Raw genomic sequence first — 24,203 nt, 5'->3', positions numbered from 1 at the left:
CTGGTACTGAGAGGCTCTAACAGTATTATGAACTATACTTCTTAACAAATGATCGATTATAATAAATGCCTCAAGAAAACTAAAAACTGCAATTTTGACAGATTTTGGAAATCAATAAAATGTAATAACTGCAAATCCAAGGTTATGTTGAATGTACAGAAATATTTTCCATTAAAATACAAATCAGCTGATTTTTGTTATAGACATTCTTCAATGCAAAAATGTTACTTTGTCTTATACATGTTAAATTTTCAATTTTGTATAAAATTGTCTTTAATGGTGAATAACATTTATGTTTTATGGACTGTTGTAATGGATATAGTCTCTAATAATTCTAGTGGGATTTGGTATCTTCTATATATTATAACTGTAGTATGTTTTGATTCTAGGAACGAAATTTCAAGGGAAATTGGTCCAATCTCTTTCTACATTAAACAAAACTGAGGGGTTCACGCAATAAAAAAAAACCAGGGAAAATCTTGATCCAGGATGTAATATATGATTGATTAAGACAATAAATCGGATATAATTGTCCTTTAGATTAACCAATATAACTGTTATCTATATGTCTTCCTTATCTATTATGATTAATGTATGTCATAATCACTCTTACTTAATCGCCAACTTACAATTCATTCTTTATTTTGTTTGCCAGATTTTATTTAATGCACTTTTGATTTAAGATTTTTGTGATTCTGTATTAAAGATAAATCTGACAAATATTATTCATGTAGGCTCTTACAATTAAACTTTGTTTCTATAACAAAGTGTCTATAAAAAATAAAGTTGAAGCTGAGTCTCAGGTTGAAGTGACAAAACTATACATTGTAATTTGCAATATTTTTTTCCAGTAATCAGAATCTTAACCACAGTGTATATTTTTAAATATTAAACAAGGAAAATAAGCAAATCTATAATATACAGGATAACATACAATTCGAGGCCTTGGAATTAAAAACAAATCATACTTATATTTTGCTTTATTCTTTTTTTAATAATCTGTGTCAAATGTTATAACATTACATTTCTCACTGAAGCAAAGCCCTAATCTTTAGACCAATTATTTCAATAAAGACTTGAGCTTGAGTCAAACTAACTGTTTTGTCAACAAAAGACAAACGAGAGACAGGTGACAGGACAATGGTCACATGGTATCATGACAGGTAAATCATACCCGTTAGGCCGGGTTGTCAATTTCTACCTGAGTGACCAAAGATAACTGTAAACCCTGGACAAAGACAGATTGAGAACTGGAGATAAAACCAGCAGATGGCTATCAGAACCTGACAAAGGACTAGCCGCCTAGACACGTCCACTTATGTTTATATTAAAATGGAATTCCTTTTGTGAACTAAATCTATGATTATCTTGAGTGTGAATAATAAAAGTAATTGTGTAAACTTCATGTGAATGTTATGTGGTGTAACTTTATGTTCATACAAAGAAAGAAACGAGATAAAATAAAACTATTTGTTATTATTTTGTTTATTAACGCTACCAAAAATTTGCTATATAAAAATGTGTAGTTTTGAATTGTCTACAAGAAGGCTTGTAAACATTGACCAAAATGAAGAGCATATATGTTTCAATCAAAGTTAACAGTGAAATATACTGAACAATTTTCTATGATTATTTTTTTAAATATTAGAATTTATGTCTGTGCTTTAAACTAAAATGAACAATGTCTTTAATCTCCCAATTTGCTCTAGTATCTTACTAAAACAGGTACCTTTCCATAAAATGAAAATAAAGGAGACAGTGTGGAATTTTCTACTTATAACATTTTATATAAACATAAAAAGTTATGGTATTTCTGCCAATGAGACAACTCTCCTCAAGAGACCAAGTATAAAGTACTTGTCAGCAAAACTCAAATAGAAATCAGTTTTAAATTTACTCAAAGTACATCCTATTTGAAAATGAAACAGAAGACTTCAGTGTATGTTTTTTTTGTTGTATATTTAATATGCATGACTTTTTAATGAATTCTGTTACTAATATGTGTATGCTATAGTTATGGCATCTGTTTCTGATAGCTCAATATGGTTTCTGATATGACAGAATTTACTCAGGAAAACAGGAATTAAATTCTTAGAGACAAATCATCACTAAATAATACATAAGACATAGTACAGAAAAGTGTAAAAGTATTAATTCAAGTCATTACACTTTCCTCTAAGCTAAACATATATGACATGTCCTTTTCCAATCAGTTACTATTATGCCTTGTATAAGAGAAACATGATTCTAAACATGAAGTTTGCCAAATTAAATATCCGGTGCTTTAGGCATGATGTGTATACATTTGTCATGTCACACCTTATGGAAACATATAACACTATCAGACAGTAAAAGTAAACTATAGGCCGTTAGTATCTGACCTATATAGTGGTTAGGCCTTGGAAACATGCCAGGGATTTGTAGGTCTAATCCTACACTTTCTATAACAGGCCACTTATTTTAACAATAATATTTAGATAAGGGGTTAGAAATAAATGTTCTTGGACTCATGGGTAGAAATATGATACATTTAAGTAAATCCATGAAACAAATCAACCACACAGGTTCTAATGAATGGCAAAATATGCAAGTTTATAATACAATATTTTTGAAAACCCCTGAGCAAACCCCTGAGACATATGAACCACACATACGTCCCCCTGTGACAACCCACACAAGTTCTGATGTCTAATGAAATATTTCTCACAAAACAAGAGCAGTATCAGCACCTTCCTACATCTTTTACAGATTTGTTATTAAAGTAAAGTAAATTAGCTACATGTAGGTGCTAAATACATTTACCTCCTCATTGTCAGTAACATTTAAACAAACGTGAGGTATTACATATTACACTCATCATTTCAAATCATACCAAACAACTCTAGATATATATTACACACTTATTAGCTGTCAATGAATCAAAAGTAAATTAGCAACATGTAGGTGCTAAATACATTTCCCTTCTCAGCAAGTCCTCATAGTCTGTAACATTTAAAAAAACGTGAGGTATTACATATTACACTCATCATTTCAACTGATACGAAACAACTCTATATATATTACACATTAATTAGCTGTCAATGAATCAAAATGTTTTGTACATGACTTTAGTCAAGAGACAGCAATTCATATAAAATAGAAGATGTGGTATGATTACCAACGAGATAACTTTCCACAGGAGACCATATGACACAGAAATTAATAGGTCACAGTATGGCCTTCAACAATGAGCAAAGCCTATACCGCATAGTCAGCTATAAAAGGCCCCGAAATGACAATGAAAAACAATTCAAGGAGAAAACTAACGGCCTAATATTCAGTATGTTTGGAACAGAACAATACAGTTATAAACATCAACCTTTGACCTTATACTGCAGTGTCAAGAGTGACTGTGAACATCAACCTTTGACCTTATAGTGCAGTGTCAAGAGTGACTGTGAACATCAACCTTTGACCTTATAGTGCAGTGTCAAGAGTGACTGTGAACATCAACCTTTGACCTTATAGTACAGTGTCAAGAGTGACTGTGAAAGAAGGTTGGACCAAACAGATCATCCATTGATATCTCTGTAAGCAACTTGGAAAAATGGCCTAAAAATCCGCTTGAAAGATAAATCCAAACTACAAATTTGACTTTTTTGGGGCAAATTTGTACCTTTTATAAAAGATGAATTTGAAGCCTATTGTGTATAAGTCACAGTAAAACAAATTATTTCTGGTAGTTTTGATGTGACTCACTAAGTCACTATAGACTCAGTAAGTCACTATAGACTCACTAAGTCACTATAGACTCACTAAGTCACTATAGACTATAAATGGTAGTTATAGTCTTTAAGTCAGTATAATATGAAATACTGTAAACCTTTATTTTAGCAACAACAATTGTAGTCCTTCAGTCCAGACTCCAATAAATTAAGTTGAACCTAGTAAAGGAATCAACTCGGACAACAATATACCAATGTGATTAAAATCATGTAATCTAATGATTATTTACTCAATACTATAACATATGACGTGAGAAGGTTATCATTGGTTATCATTCATTTGGTCAATATATATAATGATACAGTTCTCAAACAATATATATTAGTTCTTTTAATGTTTTTGTTTTACTTCAGCAAAATATTAATAACATTTTTATTTGTTTTTAAAAGCAGTCTTTCCGTCTCAGACTACAATATTTAACACATATTGCGCCTAGTACAGATATCAACTCTGCAATGAATAACTAACAATAAATTCTCTACCAAATTAACCAGTAATGAGATAAAAGTTTCTAAGTTCAGTCTAATTAACAAATGGCATAGATAACTGTTTTGTTTGCATGCCAAACTTTGATTACAGGTGAATACACATAATTAAATTGATTTAATCAGGTAGAAACCACAGGTGTTGTGCATTTCATCACAACTTACAATACCTAACAGAATGTTCTGTGGTGGAACATTTCACAATTAAAGGCAATACAATCTTGTACATGTATGAGTAACTTTAAATCTGGATTATACTTTAATGTTTATTCAATATTTGTAGCCTTGTTGTGAATAGAAAAAAATAAGGGAACTTCTCAAAACTGAAAATAACTCTTATACAGTGGATTCATTATTAAAATACCAGATTTCAATCGACCTAATAAATGAATCTTGTCAAGACCAAAAAATCAAGTTACAGTTATAATACATTTCCCCTCTGTCCACAAAATTGGTTTCCCTTTAAAATTATAATGAATTCTAAGTAATCAGTTGTGTAATTCTCCTTTGATTTTTAAATGATTTTTGTAATTTTTGTTCTCTCTATGATATAAATGTCTACATACCTACTACATCTAATGTAAACTACTCTGTGTTAATACATGAAATACCTACTACATCTAATGTAAACTACTCTGTGTTAATTGTAGCTTTTATAGAAAACATCTAATGTAAACTACTCTGTGTTAATACATGAAATACCTACTACATCTAATGTAAACTACTCTGTGTTAATACATGAAATACCTACTACATCTAATGTAAACTACTCTGTGTTAATACATGAAATACCTACTACATCTAATGTAAACTACTCTGTGTTAATTGTAGCTTTTATAGAAAACATCTAATGTAAACTACTCTGTGTTAATACATGAAATACCTACTACATCTAATGTAAACTACTCTGTGTTAATACATGAAATACCTACTACATCTAATGTAAACTACTCTGTGTTAATTGTAGCTTTTATAGAAAACATCTAATGTAAACTACTCTGTGTTAATACATGAAATACCTACTACATCTAATGTAAACTACTCTGTGTTAATTGTAGCTTTTATAGTACATCTAATGTAAACTACTCTGTGTTAATACATGAAATACCTACTACATCTAATGTAAACTACTCTGTGTTAATACATGAAATAACCACTACATCTAATGTAAACTACTCTGTGTTAATACATGAAATACCTACTACATCTAATGTAAACTACTCTGTGTTAATTGTAGCTTTTATACAAAAATTATACTCAATATGATTTATATGAAATTTATTTTTATAGTTGATTGAACTTGTTCATCTTCATGAGTACACAATGGCTTTTAACATATAGCTTTATAAAACAAGGAGATGTGTAATGAATCCCAACATATAGCTCTATAAAACAAGGAGATGTGTAATGAATCCCAACATAAAGCTCTATAAAACAAGGAGATGTGTAATGAATCCCAATAGGAGAACAATGGCTTTTAACATATAGCTCTATAAAACAAGGAGATGTGTAATGATTCCCAATAGGAGAACAATGGCTTTTAACATAAAGCTCTATAAAACAAGGAGATGTGTAATGAATCCCAACATATAGCTCTATAAAACAAGGACATGTGTAATGAATCCCAACATATAGCTCTATAAAACAAGGAGATGTGTGATGAATCCCAACATATAGCTCTATAAAACAAGGAGATGTGTAATGAATCCCAATGAGTACACAATGGCTTTTAACATATAGCTCTATAAAACAAGGAGATGTGTAATGAATCCCTATAGGAGAACAATGGCTTTTAACATATAGCTCTATAAAACAAGGAGATGTGTAATGAATCCCTATAGGAGAACAATGGCTTTTAACATATAGCTCTATAAAACAAGGAGATGTGTAATGAATCCCAACATATAGCTCTATAAAACAAGGAGATGTGTAATGAGTCCCAATAGGAGAACAATGGCTTTTAACATATAGCTCTATAAAACAAGGAGATGTGTAATGAATCCCAACATATAGCTCTATAAAACAAGGAGATGTGTAATGAATCCCAATAGGAGAACAATGGCTTTTAACATATAGCTCTATAAAACAAGGAGATGTGTAATGAATCACAATGAGAGAACAATGGCTTTTTATAATATATAGCTCTATAAAACAAGGAGATGTGTAATGAATCCCTATAGGAGAACAATGGCTTTTAACATATAGCTCTATAAAACAAGGAGATGTGTAATGAATCCCAACATATAGCTCTATAAAACAAGGAGATGTGTAATGAATCCCAATAGGAGAACAATGGCTTTTAACATATAGCTCTATAAAACAAGGAGATGTGTAATGAATCACAATGAGAGAATAATGGCTTTTAACATATAGCTCTATAAAACAAGGAGATGTGTAATGAATCCCAATAGGAGAACAATGGCTTTTAACATATAGCTCTATAAAACAAGGAGATGTGTAATGAATCACAATGAGAGAACTAGCCACAAAAGTACAAAAGATTTCAACAACTATAGGCTACCTATGGCATTCAAAAATAGGCCAAAGTCAGACATGTTTGTACTATATTAATATATAAGGTCCAAGGATGACAAAATATAAAACAATCTAACAAGGGAACCTGTGAATGGCCTGAAATATGTGACAAACCAATAACTGATAATTAAACATGACAGAAATCAACTAATTACCACCATTAAATTAGGGGCTCCAACTTAGTACAGTCTAAGTACACAGAAAATGTAAATCAGGACAGGTGCATAAAAAAAATATACATGATTACGCCAGAAATACCAAAATAAGACATGGAGACACTATTAAATTCATTTTTTCTACAGATTTCTTCATGATTAAGTTATCTGACATACTATTTATTATAATCAATAATAATTTAAAGTTCAATATACACAGAGGACCATATGGCATATGTTCTTGTTGATTGATTTAACCTTTGAGAAAATCCCTAGAATTACACAATCAATATGTTTACAAAAATGCTGATATAGAACTAGAATGTTCTCTTACGAAAGATTGCATTATCCACAATCTAGTGTAACACAATATTTTTTTTTAGATATATACACTTTATCAGGACAAAGTACAGAAATAATACATTTTCCCCATGATGAACACTTAACTAATTTCAGGACAAAAAATTTTCATACATGTTAAATTTAAAACATGCATGCAACAAGTACTAACTTAAAAAATATGCTTTGGTTACCACATTTTTGCATCTGTCCCAAAGTGGGAGCCTCTGGTCTTTGTTAGTCTTGTATGATTTTTAATTTTAGTTCAATTATAAATATGTTAATAAATGTTTTGGAGTTTAGTATGACGTCCCTTTCCACTGAATTAGTACATATTTTTGTTTTAAGGCCCTGTCGGGACACAGGTTTTTCTTGCTGTGTTGTAGACCCATTGGTGATCTTCCTCTGTTTTCTGCTCTTTGGCCGGGTTGTTGTCTCTTTGACACATTCCCCCATTTCCATTTGCAATTTTATGTTTTACTACAAGTAAGTTTTGTGGTGTCTCTTGCTTTATTGTATATCAGAGTGTGTCAGTTACTTTGTAAGTGTCCCTGGAGTTATATGTTTTGTAAAAATGTGACACAGTCACTTGACAAATTGGTATTTAATATTATCATATTGTTTTACTTGATGGGAACAGATTAAACAACCCAACCAGAGACCCAACCATTATTTTGAATTTCTGTTATTGTGTTAAATATTAACAACAACATGCCATAAACTTCTGTAATTAATAAACAATTACTGTCATCATTACGAAAAATGTGTTATTGATTTCTAAAAACTTCAATGTCTACTATTAAATATATATCATAAACAGCAGTACTAAACCCACACATTCACTGTCATTATATCTCTGATTAAATCCTTGGAATCAGATTTCTCCAATCTGTGCAACATGCGGCATTGAAGGTTTCTCAGATCTGAATAACACGCGGGGTTGAACGTTTCTATTTATCTATGATGTAATACCGTTGCTTACACGATGAATACAACGTGCCGTAAATCCTCTTATTCAGTCGGAAAACAACCATAAAAAAAATTCAATCAGAATAACAAATACATTTTCTTCCTCCCATCAACATAACCTTTATAATAAAGCTCCTTTACAATCATAAGCCTATTGTTCTTTTTTACAACAATGAATTAGCTTCCATCAGATACTAATGACAAATGATGATATTAAATGTTTCCATGTCAGTGTGTTTGTTCATTGGTGAGTGCTTATACTCTTTATATAGAAGCCATGCTTGCTTCAAACTGATTTTAGAACATTAAGCAAACATCAATCGATCAAACTGCGTTTTGCATTAAAAATGCTGAAGAAAAAAAAAATTGAAAATTGAAAATTGAAAAAAAATTTGAAAAAAATTGAAACAATTCAGAAATGGATCCAGAACTTTTTATAAGGGGGCCCATTGGCTGCCTTAAGAGGGGGGCAGCTACATTCATGCTTCAGTGATTCCCTATATATTAAATAATCAACAAAAATTTTGCAACAAAAGAGGGGCAGGCTCCCCAGGGCCTCCTCTGGATCCACCTATGCAATCTGAAAGTACATCAATCCTTGAAAGTTCACAGTAAACTAAGGAATGATTGATTGCTGATGAGTAAAATATAATTCCCATTCGTAATTTGTATAATGAACATGTCAACATTACATCAGGAAAATCATAAAACTGTAAAAAACACATTGATTGATAAATGTCATGTTCTATGACAATAATTACAAAAGGAAATATATACTGTCACCATTCAGACAACTAATATTCACTCAATTTTAAAGAAATAAGCATCATAACATTTCAATAAAATATCCATCAATGTGTAAAAAGGTTTATTACAATTCAGGGACATGTAGAATTGAGTCATAGTATTTTCCAAGAGTCATTCAATTAGTCGATATTGATTCATATAATTGGCAGAAAAATTAATGAGACTTTGAAGCATTAGGATATTATATCAAATCATCTAAGTGAAGAAACAGTGATAACAAGAATTTACTCAAGGCAAATAGATAACACTCCCACAAAGAATTAAACACATCATCAGAAAATCCTGAAGAACATTTCCAAAGAGAAGACATTTTAAAATTTAATTCCAACGTAAGCCCTTTGAAAATACAGATTTTAAAAAAATGTGATGAATCAAAACACATCAAAATTCTACGGGTGTAGGAGGGGCCACTGAAAGTTCCTTTTAGTGTACTTTTTATTTTGAATGATTGATTCTTTGCATGGTAAATAGATAGCTAAAGGGTGGCACTCTCTATAGACAGTGCATTGAATTTAACTTCTCCAATTTGACAGGACTTGCCTGCAAATTTATACATCTAGATAACCAAACAGATGCCTAGCTTTGATAAGAGTTTAACTGCTGATCAGAAGAAGAATAAGGGATGACCATATTTGTATACACCTTGCGATCTACTTTTTAATAAAATGTTTTCATTACAGGTTTCTATTTTTTGGGTTTATTTCTTTATAAAGACACACCATTGAAAACTCTTGATAATCATGATAATACCATTTGTATAGAAAAATAAACTATCAAATATGTATCAGTTCAACAAATTCAATGAGTTATGAAATCACATGGGTGCATCTCATTTCACAATTTCTAAAATATTTAGGAAATTCCATTCTGAAGGTGGAATCCAAAGCCACAACATAATATTCTATAATAAATGTTTAAGTTTTATTGATATAAAAGTATTTTAATACTTCCTTTATCAAATTTAAATGATAATATTAGATTTAATTGATGTATTATGAATACAGACATTAACTTCTTTTGAGTCAGAAAAAAAACTTTGATCTTATAGATAAATGACATAATCAAGGATTTGATATTAGTCCAAATTATCAGTAATATTGTCCAAGTGTTAGATCATTATCAGTCAAAGGTCAAATTACCTCAGATGACCAGGGGTCACTTCTTTGTCAACTTTAGTGAGAAAATGACATTATCCCTGAGGAAGTTTTTATGCTTGGAAGATCAATGACCCTGTGACAAATTAATTCTAGTAATTAATGAGAAGATATTTTATAACTTATTTGACACTAATTTACAGTTATTAACAATGAAAGCAGGAAATTGTATTAATTATAAAATAAAACATTCAGAAATTTTCAATTGTATTAGAAGAAACAATCATATACTGTTCTATTATCAAAAATTATAATAAAAACACCAAACATTTTAATTGTATTAGAAGAAACAATCATATACTGTTCTATTATCAAAAATTATAATAAAATCACCAAACATTTTAATTGTATTAGAAGAAACAATCATATACTGTTCTATTATCAAAAATTATAATAAAAACACCAAACATTTCAATTGTATTAGAAGAAACAATCATATACTGTTCTATTATCAAAAATTATAATAAAAACACCAAACATTTCAATTGTATTAGAAGAAAAAGTCATATTCTGGTCAAGTATCCAAAATCACATTTTTTCAGGAAAGAATCACCGATTGCTGGTATATATCTAATATGCATTTACAGATACTTATAGGAAATATCATAGACAGAAAAAATATGACAGTCATTCCTTAAATATATGTTTAACGCATATAAATCATTGACTATATGTTAAACTGTTTTAAATGATGACACAGCATCTTTTAAAACAACAATGTTATTTGTGGAAAGAAAAACAATAAATTCAAACCATAACTAATCACATCAACACTTCTTACATTATTTTGTTTTACTTCTTTCTGAATATATTGATTAGAAATTTGATGTTTCATAATTTTTTCCTTGTTCTCTCAACAATACTTAATTGATGTTCTATCTATAGAACAACCTTTGTATGTGGTTAACATGAAACATCCAAAGACCTGTACTTCTACATGATTTATACAACAACCTTTGTATGTGGTTAACATGAAACATCCAAAGACCTGTACTTCTACATGATTTATATACATGTCTTATACAGATAGTTTTATCTCTTGTGTGAAGGGAACATACTGGTTTATTTATGCAAAGCACACAATCATACAAACATAAATGCAGGACTTGAAATGTATTTCTAGCAGACTGCTACAGACTACTGGAATTACAAGAGAAAAGTTTAAGAAGGACCATATGTTCTTGCTGTTAACTAATGTTCTTTTTTTTTCTTCTTATTTTAGAAATGTTAGAAGACCATTTTGAAGGTTGATGGCCCTTCTATAGGCCAGTGTATTATGAAGCCTTCAAGGGGCAAAAATACCATTAACAGAAAAATTACAGAATAAAAGAGATATGCCATATTGTACACATATATACCAAAGAGAAACTGTGTTCACATACAGTATATTTATTGCTTCTTTGCATTTAATGGAAAATGTGGTGAAAATTCAAGGCAAGATTTTTACAGAAAATCCACAGACTATTACTAATCTTTTGATTATAACATTTTAAACATACAGGACTCACATGTTTGTCCTTGTTGTGCTATCTCTTGGGTTAATTGTTTTTAAAATTGTCAAAACATGATCTTGAGTCACTATAGCTGAGCACACCCTAGAAGGTGTACTGGAATTGGTCCATATTTGTAATTGTTTATACCAATATCTTTATATAAAAATTTGGTTGTAAGGAAATCTTTGCTTGCACTGCATGCATGCAGTAATCCCCCATGATTTAAAAACTTACCTTCAGTCTTTGATGTATACAGAATTTACATACACTGTATTTTATTGCACTTTCTTCAGGAAGGCTGCCCGTCTCTGGCATGAACCCTTTCTTTGGCTGAAATATCAGAATATAAATAATTTACAATTATAGTTTACAAGTATTTTCTGTTTAAAGTCATAGTTGAGCACATTCCTCATATTCAAGTTATATTTGATTTATCAAATTATGTTTTTTATGCCTAACATATCTGTTTTAACATCAATACTAATGCTAAAGATCATTGTCACACATAAACAAGTTGTTCTTTACAGACAGGGAAAGCACTAGGATAGATTTCTTGAATAGGTTTACTGTGACTACAAAAATGCTTATTTTTGCTCCTAATTTGAACACTGTTGGTACCTTAACCCCCTAAATTAACCACAATCTTCCTTTTGTGGTACTGAACCTTACTGTAAAATTCATAAAGACCCATTCACTTAAACTAAAGTCACTGTCCGGAAACCAATTGTGTCTTCTGACGATGACAACGCCGATGCAGATGACATCAAAGCATTATATGAACCTCAAAAAATGTTTGCGGTTTTTTAAAAATGTGTTATTTTCTCTAGAAATGCAATTTACTAACCTTGATTTCAACACTAATGGTAGGTCTGTCAGGACAGTCATCAGACAGGCACTGGTTACTTTCTACATCAGTAACAAAACATAGATCTGGTAACATGACAGCACATTTGGTGGCAGGGTCTATGGTTTTATGGCAGTTATGGTTACTGTTTAAACTCTGAGACCTAAACACTGGTAAATATACAATACTACATGTAATTTTTTTGTATATATATGTATACTTTTTCTTTAAAATAAACAACGGTTTGAAGTGATCAACTTGAAAATATAAATGTTGGCTTTATACTATTTATACAAGTCTAGCTAAATTGATATAATTATCGGAATATATCTATTTGAAGCATATTTGAAAGAGCTAAAATAAGTACTTTATATTTAACATTAGGATCAGTATCAGTCTGAGCTGCATATTTACTGTATATCTGAACTAAACTTAACATGCACTAATCATCTTATCTCTATCAGAACATATGTTTCATGGTTAGAATCTTCAGCAGTAAATTGTATATGTCTGGGACGTGCTGTTATAATAGTTATGTAACATGAATACTTGTAAATATCTTCTTTCTTAAGTAAACTAGAAGAGACCTTCAAATGATACTTTTAAAAATGACATCATCCTATAACTCCCCAAACAAAATGGTGCACATACCTGGTCTCCCATCTGCTATGTCCGACTCTATAGTTTCTGCAAAACCATCCGGGAGGGTAACAATTTTCTATAAAAAAAGATAATTATAGTAGGATCATTCTTTATATTATTGATTTCATATTAAAATTATCCCGATATATCTATATATAGATTGTGAAATTTAACTTAGCCATCTGAAAACATTCAAAATAGTCACATTGGTTTAAATTAAGGGCAAGCTGGCTTAAAAGTATCATTGGTCATTATATTAGCAATTTAGCAGCCATAATAATAATAAATATAAATCAATTTTATATAAGAAGCCTAGAAATGAAATGTGTATATATACATACATGTACAGCTATAAACTGTTTTAGAATCTGTGGTCTAATCACATGTTCGACATACTCTACTTGGTTCTCTAGGATCTGTTTGATCTTCTCTGTCCTTTCCTAAAATAAAAATATCTACCTTCAGTACCACATGAAACTTAAGAAACTGAAACCAGCAGAAAGACAAGTTTAATTTTTATGAAATATGTTACATATGAGTACCAGGCAATGTCTCCTTTCATTAGCCATACATATGTCAAAATCAAACTACAAATTAATAAGGCAATAAGGAATTTTGCGGTTGATCCAGCCTTTTTAAAAAGGGTTTCTTACCAAGGATAAAAGGGGGAGGAGGGGGTTTGAGGAGGGGGATCCAACCATTTGTTCCCATTCAAAAGCATTGACTGTAAAAATAAACAGCAGCTCCATGAGCACATGATATGCCCTTTGCTTTCAATGAATAAAGTGACAATAACTTCTCAATGTTACATCAGAAATTCATAAAAAATTAAAGGGAAGTTATCTTAATAGATATAAACCAGTCACCAAAGTTTCAGGTTACCATAAACCATTAAATTTTATGAGCGCAGCCATTTTATGAACATAACATGGTACATGTACAAATGTATTCAGAATTAAGAGTATAGCTAATCCTGATTGGTTGATATGTGCACCTGCTATTCTTTTATATTAGAGACCTTGTGCATTCTGCATTATACCAAAGGCCATTTAAATTATTTTCCTTAGCACTAACGGAACTGAGATGTCTTTTAAACACTAGGACGAGACACTTTTTTAAGTGCCAAATTAATATGCATTGGAGATAAGTTCAATTTACGCTAAGCAAAGCAATGCAAACCAATATGTTTTTTACCAAAACATACTGTTCTAATAACTTTTATTTAATTCTAGCAAGATTCGTTAAAAAAAAACTTTCTAAAGTCGGTATCTCCAAAAAGGCTATCATTGTCGCCTATGGGGAAATGAATTGTTTATTTCACTTGTCATGATATCTGCTCTAAAGCATTGACCGAAAACTGAATAATACCCCTTTTCTATGAACACAACCACATGACTCTGAAATGTAAAATCTAAAATTTATACAAATTGAAAGGGAGCTTAAATCAATAGATATAGAACTATTCACCAAAGTTTCATGAAACTGCTGAAAGAATTTTTGAGTAATCGTCAGAAAATCAGCCAAACAGATACCCACAAATCTGCAAAATTTCTACTGAAAAATGAGAGGGTGTATTTTTCACCAACTTGTGTGATTAATATAAAATTGTGAAAATATCACTTTGAGTTAAGGGGTAGGTCCAGTAAGGGATGATTTTGACCTCAAATTTCAGGTTCATTTGTGATCTGATAAAACATTTTTGATACTTTTTGAAACACTTAAATAAAATTGAGAATGGAAATGGGGAATGTGTAAAAGAGACAAACCCAACCAAAGAGCAGATACAGCAAAAGGCCCATGTGTAATAAGTTTCAAGTTGATCATTGGATTTCAAATTCATCAAAAACTACCTTGTCCAAAAACTTTAACTCGAAGCGGGACAGACAGACCAGAAAACATAATGCCCCTTGACTATCCTAGGTAGGGCATATACAATGCTGCTGACAGGGTTTGGTAATTACAGTAGCTTACTTTAGACTCTGTAAACACTGAGAGATGAACCTACATGTAAAAGGTTAAATTTATCAAGGTCAAAGTAACATCAAATTTCATCAGTGAAAATATCTATTTTTTGTCAAACTGATTTAAAATTTGATTGGTTAACTGTAGTGATAAAGCTCCTTATATAAATAGGCTACCCCATATCCTTTGTTATTCTATTATCTGTAGTTCATCGTACTGGATAGATACAACAAGGTTGTTCAGGCCTCTACAATCACTTGTTTGCACTTGTTCAATGAGGCTAGTAGGGGCAAAAACTTAACTGTGAGTGGAATTGTAATATAACTCAATTCAGTTTGATTGACAGGTTTTCAATGCCTCTTTCAGCACTATATATATATAAGTTTGTCCTATTTCGATACAGTCTGGGTTTTTTTGGTGGAAGGACCCAGAGTAACCATCTACTTTTGGTAGGAAAACTGACAATCGTAGTTAATTGAGATTGGAGTCGAGCCCACATACCACATACAGGATTCACACTCACAACCTGAACTTGATGAATTATTAAATTTAGGCTTTTAAATATTGGAATCATTTGAAACATGTATACACTGGTGTAACAGGGTCAACAGTTTATCCTTTCAGACAACTTACAAGTGTACCAGTACTTTCACACTAACTTGTCTATTCAAATTTTTATCTGGTACTGAATAAACATACAAATGTTACTTCAGCCCTGCAGATAAAAATGACAGAACAAAATATACCTCCAAAACTTGCTTGATTAAATACCTTTTAGGTCAATGACATGGTCACAAAACAGGTCAGTTTGAAAATGTCATACATGTATATATTTAGGCTAAAATAATGTGACTGACCATATAAAACCTAACTAATTTTAATGGATGGACCTTTATTATTATTAATGGATGGACCTTTATTATTATACTCATTTTGTATTTTATGTTCCCTACCTTTTGTAACAGAAGACTTAAATTTAAAAGTAGCTTAAGTATGCCAAATGGATAGATTTTACCGGGTGTATAGCGACAGCTTATTGAACTGTGTATAAACCATTATCAGTTATACCTTGTATTAACAACGACTTAACAGTACACATACTGGATTATACAAAGTCCCAGATTGCTCTGACATCTGGCACTTTTTTTTAAGATGACAACATCAATACTGCAGACCTTGACTATTGACCTATTGGCATAGGCGATCCAATTTTATTGATCCATTGAACAATCAACAGGGATCTTCCTCACCATATGGGCAAGATCGATTCAAGTTTATTGCCCTAACAATCAATAGGGATCCTCCTCACCATATGGGCAAGATCAATCCAAGTCTATTGCCCTCACAATCAATTGAGATCTTTCTCTGATTCTCACCATGGGGGTATGATTAATCAAAGTTTATTGTTCTAACAACCAATAGAGATCTTCTTTACCATATGGACAAGATCGATCCAAGTTTATTGCCCTCACAATCAATTGAGATCTTCCTCTGATTCTCACCATGGGGGTATGATTAATCAAAGTTTATTGTTCTAACAACCATTAGAGATCTTCCTCACCATATGGGCAAGATCAATCCAAGTTTATTGCCCTAACAATCAATAGAGATCTTCCTCACCATATGGGCAAGATCAATCCAAGTTTATTGCCCTAATAACCAATAGAGATCTTCCTCACCAAATGGGCAAGATCAATCCAAGTTTATTGCCCTAACAATCAATAGGGATCCTCCTCACCTTATGGGCATGATAGATCCTAGTTTATTGCCCTTACAAATCAATAGGGATCCTCCTCACCTTATGGGCATGATAGATCCAAGTTTATTGCCCTTACAAATCAATAGGGATCCTCCTCACCTTATGGGCATGATAGATCCAAGTTTATTGCCCTTACAAATCAATAGGGATCCTCCTCACCTTATGGGCATGATAGATCCAAGCTTATTGACCAAACTATCAATAGGGATTAATTTACCCAACAATCAATCAATGCAAGATCCCTGTCATATGGGCATTATCGATTCAAGTTTGGTTGACATGATTTATTAGATAACATCCAGAAACTAACTTTCAGTTAATCAAAAGATGCTTTGACTATGACCTTGACCTTTGACCTCTAACTGAAAGTTTATCATTCAACCATATGGCTTTATCAACCTTTGTGAAATGATTGCCAAAAAGATAACTCTCTACAAAGAACCAAATGACACAGAAATTAACATCTATAGGTTAACATTGCCTTCAACAAGGAGTAAAACCCATACCACATAGTCAGTAATGCAAGGGCCGGAATTTATAAATGTAAATCAATTCAAATGAAAATAACGGCCTGATTAATGAATACAATAATAGAATAAATAGGATATAAGTTTTGTTAAAGATAATCTTTTTGGCGCAAATGATTTTGCCTAGAAATTGCAATGGTGACCACACATGGAGCCTGGAGGGCAGCACATGCCAATTGCCAGATAGTTGATGTGTTGATATTAAAAGACTACACCTGATTGTTTTTATTTGGTGTTAACCACATTCAGTCTGTTATTCTATTAAAAACACCACTAACATTCAGAATAATATTGCCATGTTGTTGATGTAATACAATTACAACTTACCTTATCAGAATGATTGTTGTGATCTTGATGTGAAACTATTGTATTTTTTTTCATCAATCTGTATACTTTTTTATCCTACAAAAGTGAAAATATGCTGTTTTATGGGAGAAATATATAACACAAAAAATTTCAACATTCAAATTCATGTCCTAAAAAAATTACTAATAATTGTTTAAGGAAACAATCATATCTTTCCTTAACTTTGTTCAAAGATAGTTTTTAATATTTAAGTACTTTTCAAATGGTACAAAAGACTTATCATTATTGTGCTCAAATAGGTTTATGTATATATATTAACAATAGACAATGACAGGGAATTATTTTAACTACTGTTAAATTGTCTTATAGGCACCTCTTTGCAGAAATCATTGACTAAATTTATAGATGGAAAGTTCTGTCAAATTATCTGTCCTATAAAATAATATAAAACTTATTCAATGAATGTGTGTACAATAGAGGGGGTACAGGGGTAAGAGGGAATCTCATTATAAAAATAAGGAGATGTGGTAGGATTGCCAGTGAGATAACCATCAACCCAGGTTTAATTGAAGCCGTTGTTAGCAATTGTAGGTAACTGCACAGCCTTCAACAATGAGAGAAAGACATACTAGATATATAGTCAACTATAAAAAGCCCTGACACGAAATATGGGAAACAATTCAACTTCATCTCAAGAGAAGGCTGATTTCCAGAGAAAAAACAACAACAAATTGTGATATTCCCATGAATATAATATGTTTGTTTCAGTAGCACAAGTCAATATAATTGAATCTGGATTTCCCAACAAAACACTTAGCTACAATGTTCATTAAGCCATTCACTGGATAGAGAAGTCATTGTACAAAACCAAACCAACGACTATTGAGTTATGATTTCTGGATGCAGGATTTCTTTGATTGCCCCATCAAATGCAGATCTGGGTGCTGACATTCCATTAGTCATTTAGAATAGTGAGAGGTCGCGACTTGTGTGTACAGATCAAACCAACAACGTTGATTTCGGTTCAACTTTTGAATCAGCATTTGATTGGAAATCTGACTTTGTCAATGAATTTATGGGTGACAACATCATTATGAAAAGTAAACGTGCTACAGGTCAGACATCCATGACATTGAAATATTATTTCTCTTTTAAGCCTTTACTGTATATGAGGAACATGATTTACAACAGAATATCTATTATGTATAAACATACAAATAGAATATCTATTATGTATACACATACAAATAGAATATCTATTATGTATACAAATAGAAACCAAAAACATGCAGTCAACCACATCTTTTTTTTATAGTCAACACTTTTTCATAATTGCAGCCTAGACAAACTGTATAAGCCAGCTTCTTATCAAACATCACAAAAGAACCTCCTACCTCAGCCTGATATTACCAGATTCCTTTCACAGAAGAACCAGCAAAGTTGCTAACAAAAATTATAAGGGACCATATAAAAGAGTGGCATACTCAGGGGTGTAGACAATGACATAAACATCCACTTGGCACTTCAATTAAAAAAAAAATCAGGATGTCATGTCTTTTAAACAAAAACATTATTCCTTTAATGGTGACTACTAACTCTGTAAAAATATCTCTGGTTCTGGTTAAACATGGACATGAGGTCAGCTACCAAATGCTTGATGTATACTTAAATGTGCAAATTCTTGGACAAAATACAGATTTTCAATATAAACTGTGTAAGGAATGAAAGCAGTATAGGCTAAAGTGATAGATACTAACCCCAGAACACATCAATACAAGGTTACTGAAGCCTTCTCCTCTAAAAGTAAAACTAACATATCTAGTGACCTCCATTTACAATGTATAATCTCCAACAGATAGAGTTCTAAGAAAAAGGTTAATATACCAATCAGCAGTAATTGATAATTTTAGATCAAGCAATGAGACAAAGGCCAATATTCAAATAAATAAATCTTTTTCAGGGTATGTCATGGTACTTAATCTTGTATATATCAAATGACAAATATCAATTTCCAAGAAAGTCATAAAACTTTCTGTTTCATGAAATAAATTTCAATTGCATGAACATATTTTCTTCCATACCTGAACATATTTCCAGGTGCACATGTTCCTTGGTACTCAGAGAAAATTATGTGGTAAAAATTAACCACATCAACCCTTGCCCTAGGGGAAATTTATTGCCCCCCCCCCTTTTTAATACATATTTTTTCTGTCTACAGCTTGCAAATAAAATAAAATAATAACAGTTTGGTTAGATCTCAAATTCTATGGTCACCAAGTTATTGTTTGAGGAATCCCTCTAATGGTGGCTACTGCTGCCACTAGTATAGAATATCTGCGTAATACATGTGTACATCTGGTTCTGGTTAACCTGTTAACGTGTAAACATGAGATCCGCTACTAAACTTGGTGATGTACACTCATATATGCACATTCCTTGACAAAAAAAAAACAATTTTCAATATACATGGAATGTATTACGAAAATGTGGAAATTTCTGTGACAAATACTAACCCCAGAGCACGTTAATACAAGGTTATTGAGACCTTCTCCTCTAAAACTGACATTTCCATTAACCGCCATTTTTTTAATCTCCACAAGAAAGAGTTCTATAATATTGGGGTTCAGTTAGGGAACCCAAGAAAAGGGTTAATATATAAACATTAGGAAATTGATTAAACAAAAAGACAAATGTCAATACACGAATTAATAAAAATATTAAAGGTATTTTCTTTACCAAACCTCCCCAATAAAATGAGACTTAGAGGTGCTAGATAAATTTTGCCTTGGTGTTCACAAGGATTTGTATAGTATATATACAAATCTTTGGTGTTCATAATACTACATTGTATCACTAATATCTATTTACAAGTTCCAAGGATTGGAATCTTGAATGCATTTAAATTTCTTTACTTTATTTAAAATTTTCTGCCATGCCTGAATGCCTTAATGAACGATTTCTGGGTGCAGAGAAATTTGATTTTCTGGACTGGTGTACCCATTAGCATTGTTGAATTGACCCAACCACCCCCTTTTTTAAGACTGAATGTCATGATATTCAGAATACCAATACGATTAAACAATAATCAAAAGTTTGTAATACCCTTCTTTAAGTTTCCCATTGGAGGTCAGGCGCATTATATGAAACTAGTGTTACTGAATGATATACGCAGAGACATATAATACTATAAAAGAGGGACGAAAGATACCAAAGGGACAGTCAAACTCATAAATCTAAAACAAACTGACAACGCCATGGCTAAAAATGAAAAAGACAAACAGAAAAACAATAGTCAGTACACATGACACAACATAGAAAACTAAAGAATAAACCACACGAACCCAACCAAAAACTAGGGGTGTTCTCAGGTGCAACGGAAGGGTAAGCAGATCCTGCTCCACATGTGGCACCCGTCGTGTTGCTTATGTGATTACAAATCCGGTAAATAGTCTAATTCGGTAGGTCACATTCATAAAATGGAAGGGGATTGTAGTTACGACGTAAGGAACATATCCGATATCATTTGTGAAACGGTTCTTCCATAACGGCCAACCAACTCGTGATGGCGTCCGTAAAATTTACGAAGGGATGATTTCAACTTCGCCATTTGGAACTCTTGGTTTAATAGCTTCCTTGTGAGCAGTAACCCTCTATCAAGAAAATCATGATAGGAAATGCAAGCACGGGAATATCGTATCAATTGGGAGATACATACCCCGTATGCAGGTGCTGCTGGAATGTTGCTACTTAGAAATGGAAAGTTCACAATTGGAAAGCTGAAATCATCTCTTTTGTCGTAAAGTTTTGTTTTCAACCGACCCTCATTGTCAATTTCTAGATGTAAGTCAAGATCAAGGATTTGTAAAGTACTATACAAATCCTTGGTATTATATGTCTCTGATATACGTAACGAACTTGTATGGAAAAGAGAACTTGGAAAAAAAGGGGGTCTCAAGACGACGATGTCAGTATCTCATTCAGCTGTTATTAAACAGCTCTTCTATCTATAGTGCCAGAAACATGTATAATAGTATATATATGTCTTTATTTGTGTCCATTAGAGGCATGATAAACTGAGCTTTGAGAGCGGCGCGGGGATTGTCGTTATGTCACAAATAAATTACCGCTATTTATAGGAAATAGAACGTCAAGAATATTTTAAATCACTACATTTGTAAATGTTCTAAACCTAAACTATATATTTTCACGTGAAATTTTTGAATGTAGGAAAAAAAGTCACAGGAAAAAAATCACGGAAAAAAATCACAGGAAAAAAGGTCACATCCAAAAAGTCCTTACTGCATACACTTTATAATAAATCTGCCTCCTTGATGTTATAAACTTTAAAAGAATAAGAACTAGTAGCTCTCGTGAAGAGCATGCATGTGTCGCTCACCTGAATCAAGTGTTTTGGAAATCTGTTAAAATCAGGTTAACTTGAAATCATAATAAATAGTATTAGATACCCTAATAATTATTTGAGATCATGTTTGGTTTAATTTGTTCCTGTCGATGTAGTTCATCCCATCTTACAATAGTTACTGAAGACTCATTATTATTATTTAAATTAGTTTTGGAGTTTCGACTATTTGAAATTGTTTTTTTTTTGTTTTTTTTTTACATTTTCCCAATATACCTCTGTATATATAGTAAACCCATATGTTCTTTTTTGGCCATTGCAGCCATGTTGGTTGGTATGGATGACAGGGTCACCAATGATATTTTTCAATTAAAATCCAATCCCTATATTGGAAATTGCATGTGGCAAAATTTTATCATATTTGGCCCAGTAGATTACGTGGAGAAGGTATTTTGTAAAAGAATACACAAAAAATACGAAAATGGTTAAAAATTGACTCACTGTGTGCCAGGTGAGAGAAGGAGAAAAGAAGGCAGATTATATTCGTATTCAGTTGATCTTATATCATCAATCGTCATAAACATATAACATTTACCATCAGGAAAATTTAGCTTTGTTTTGACCATTTTTGTGAACATTTATAGTACCATGCCCATCAAAAATCGACTTGCTATGTTTAGGCTACAGAACACTCTACAAACTAAGAATAATCCATCAATTAAGTTCGATTGAACTCGTCTTCTGGCTCGCGTTCTACAACTAATCTTTTTGTCCTTTTACTAATGTCCTTACTATAATGTAAACAAATTTGACTTTTTTTTTTAATTTTTGGTACTAAATATAGGATTACATTACTGAAATTAAGGTTTGTCTGTAGATATAGGCTAAGGAAGATGTGGTATGAGTGCCAATGAAACAACTCTCCATCCAAGTCACAATTATAAAAGTAAACCATCATTATAGGGGATAGCACGGTCTTCAACGTGGAGCCTAGGCTCACACCGAACAGCAAGCTACAAAGGGCCCCAAAAATTACTAGTGTACAAAATTCAAACGGCAAAAACCAACGGTCTAATTCATATAAAATACGCGAAACGAGAAACACTTATGAACCACATAAACAGACAACACCTTACAAATATTGATTCATTTCGTCTTCAAATCATTGTTCCACTACTAAATTATCTATTCTTCTTACCAGTACACTTGGTACAATAAAAAACCTGATATTAAATTGTTCAAATAAGGCATTCGGAAATAGTGGAATAAATTACTAAATTAATAAATCAGTGTCTGAGTAGAAAGTTGATGAAACAGGGGTATGTCAAAGAACGTCTCGTTCTTTTTCTAAAAAAGTTCATCGGAAGGTACCAAGACCTTGTTGATAAATATTCCGTATCAACTTCTCAAATAATACACGATGGTCTTGATGTATAGATTCTTCGTACTGATGTTGTTTATCATCTTAACAACGTGTTTTATAGTTCTTTCATTTGTCTTTGTTCTATTATTAATATTACTTTTACTGTTAAATGGTTTCATGTGATATCCGTTTCACGTGGCTCGGTACTTATACATCTCGTCAATGTGTTTGTATTGGCTTTCATTTTTTTTGTGGTTTGTTTTGTATTTGCGACTTTTTGTATTTCTTTTGTTCTTATAACGTGACTCTGTACTTTAAAAGATCCCGTCAGTATGATATTGTTCTATTATATGTCATTATGATATATTTCTATTATGAATTACAATATACGTTGAACCACAAACGTCAAAATCATTCAATCGCGTAGTGGTATTAACTATTTTTGGATTCTTATAAATTCTATATATAACTTTTGGACTAGTTTAAATCTCGGTCTATTTCTTAAATTTATTCTTACATACTTTTGATTTTTTAACCCTGTATGCTAACATTCCCATGAAAATTTTAAAATTGTTTGTACGCACATTGAACGACAAATTTATGTGACGTATAAAATTTTCTGACGTCAGACACTCAATAAATGTGTTCGTAGATAGTAGATGTTTTTGTGTTCTGTTAAATTGTTCCTTTTAAAATTGTTAAACGATGATGACTGATGTACCCATATTTTGACTATTA

At 31.7% G+C, this 24,203-nt stretch overlaps 1 protein-coding gene across 1 annotated transcript in view; it reads right to left on the bottom strand.

Moving 5' to 3' along the window:
• The window catches only part of LOC139521854 (inositol-pentakisphosphate 2-kinase-like), a 38,882-nt gene extending 18,537 nt beyond the window's left edge, over positions 1 to 20,345 (bottom strand). The window contains exons 1-6 of the mRNA XM_071315517.1: positions 20,256 to 20,345; positions 17,764 to 17,838; positions 13,530 to 13,628; positions 13,198 to 13,264; positions 12,547 to 12,716; positions 11,937 to 12,032 (exon numbers count right to left, since the gene is read on the bottom strand). Coding sequence (XP_071171618.1) covers positions 11,937 to 12,032; positions 12,547 to 12,716; positions 13,198 to 13,264; positions 13,530 to 13,628; positions 17,764 to 17,838; positions 20,256 to 20,324 — 576 coding nt within the window. The 5' untranslated portion in view covers positions 20,325 to 20,345. The remainder of the gene's footprint in view (positions 1 to 11,936; positions 12,033 to 12,546; positions 12,717 to 13,197; positions 13,265 to 13,529; positions 13,629 to 17,763; positions 17,839 to 20,255) is intronic.
• Between the last annotated feature and the right edge of the window lie 3,858 nt (positions 20,346 to 24,203).

The sequence above is a fragment of the Mytilus edulis genome, chromosome 1, assembly GCF_963676685.1.
Source record: "Mytilus edulis chromosome 1, xbMytEdul2.2, whole genome shotgun sequence".
In the NCBI taxonomy this organism is placed as follows: domain Eukaryota; kingdom Metazoa; phylum Mollusca; class Bivalvia; order Mytilida; family Mytilidae; genus Mytilus; species Mytilus edulis.
This window is presented reverse-complemented; position numbering and strand designations above follow the sequence as displayed.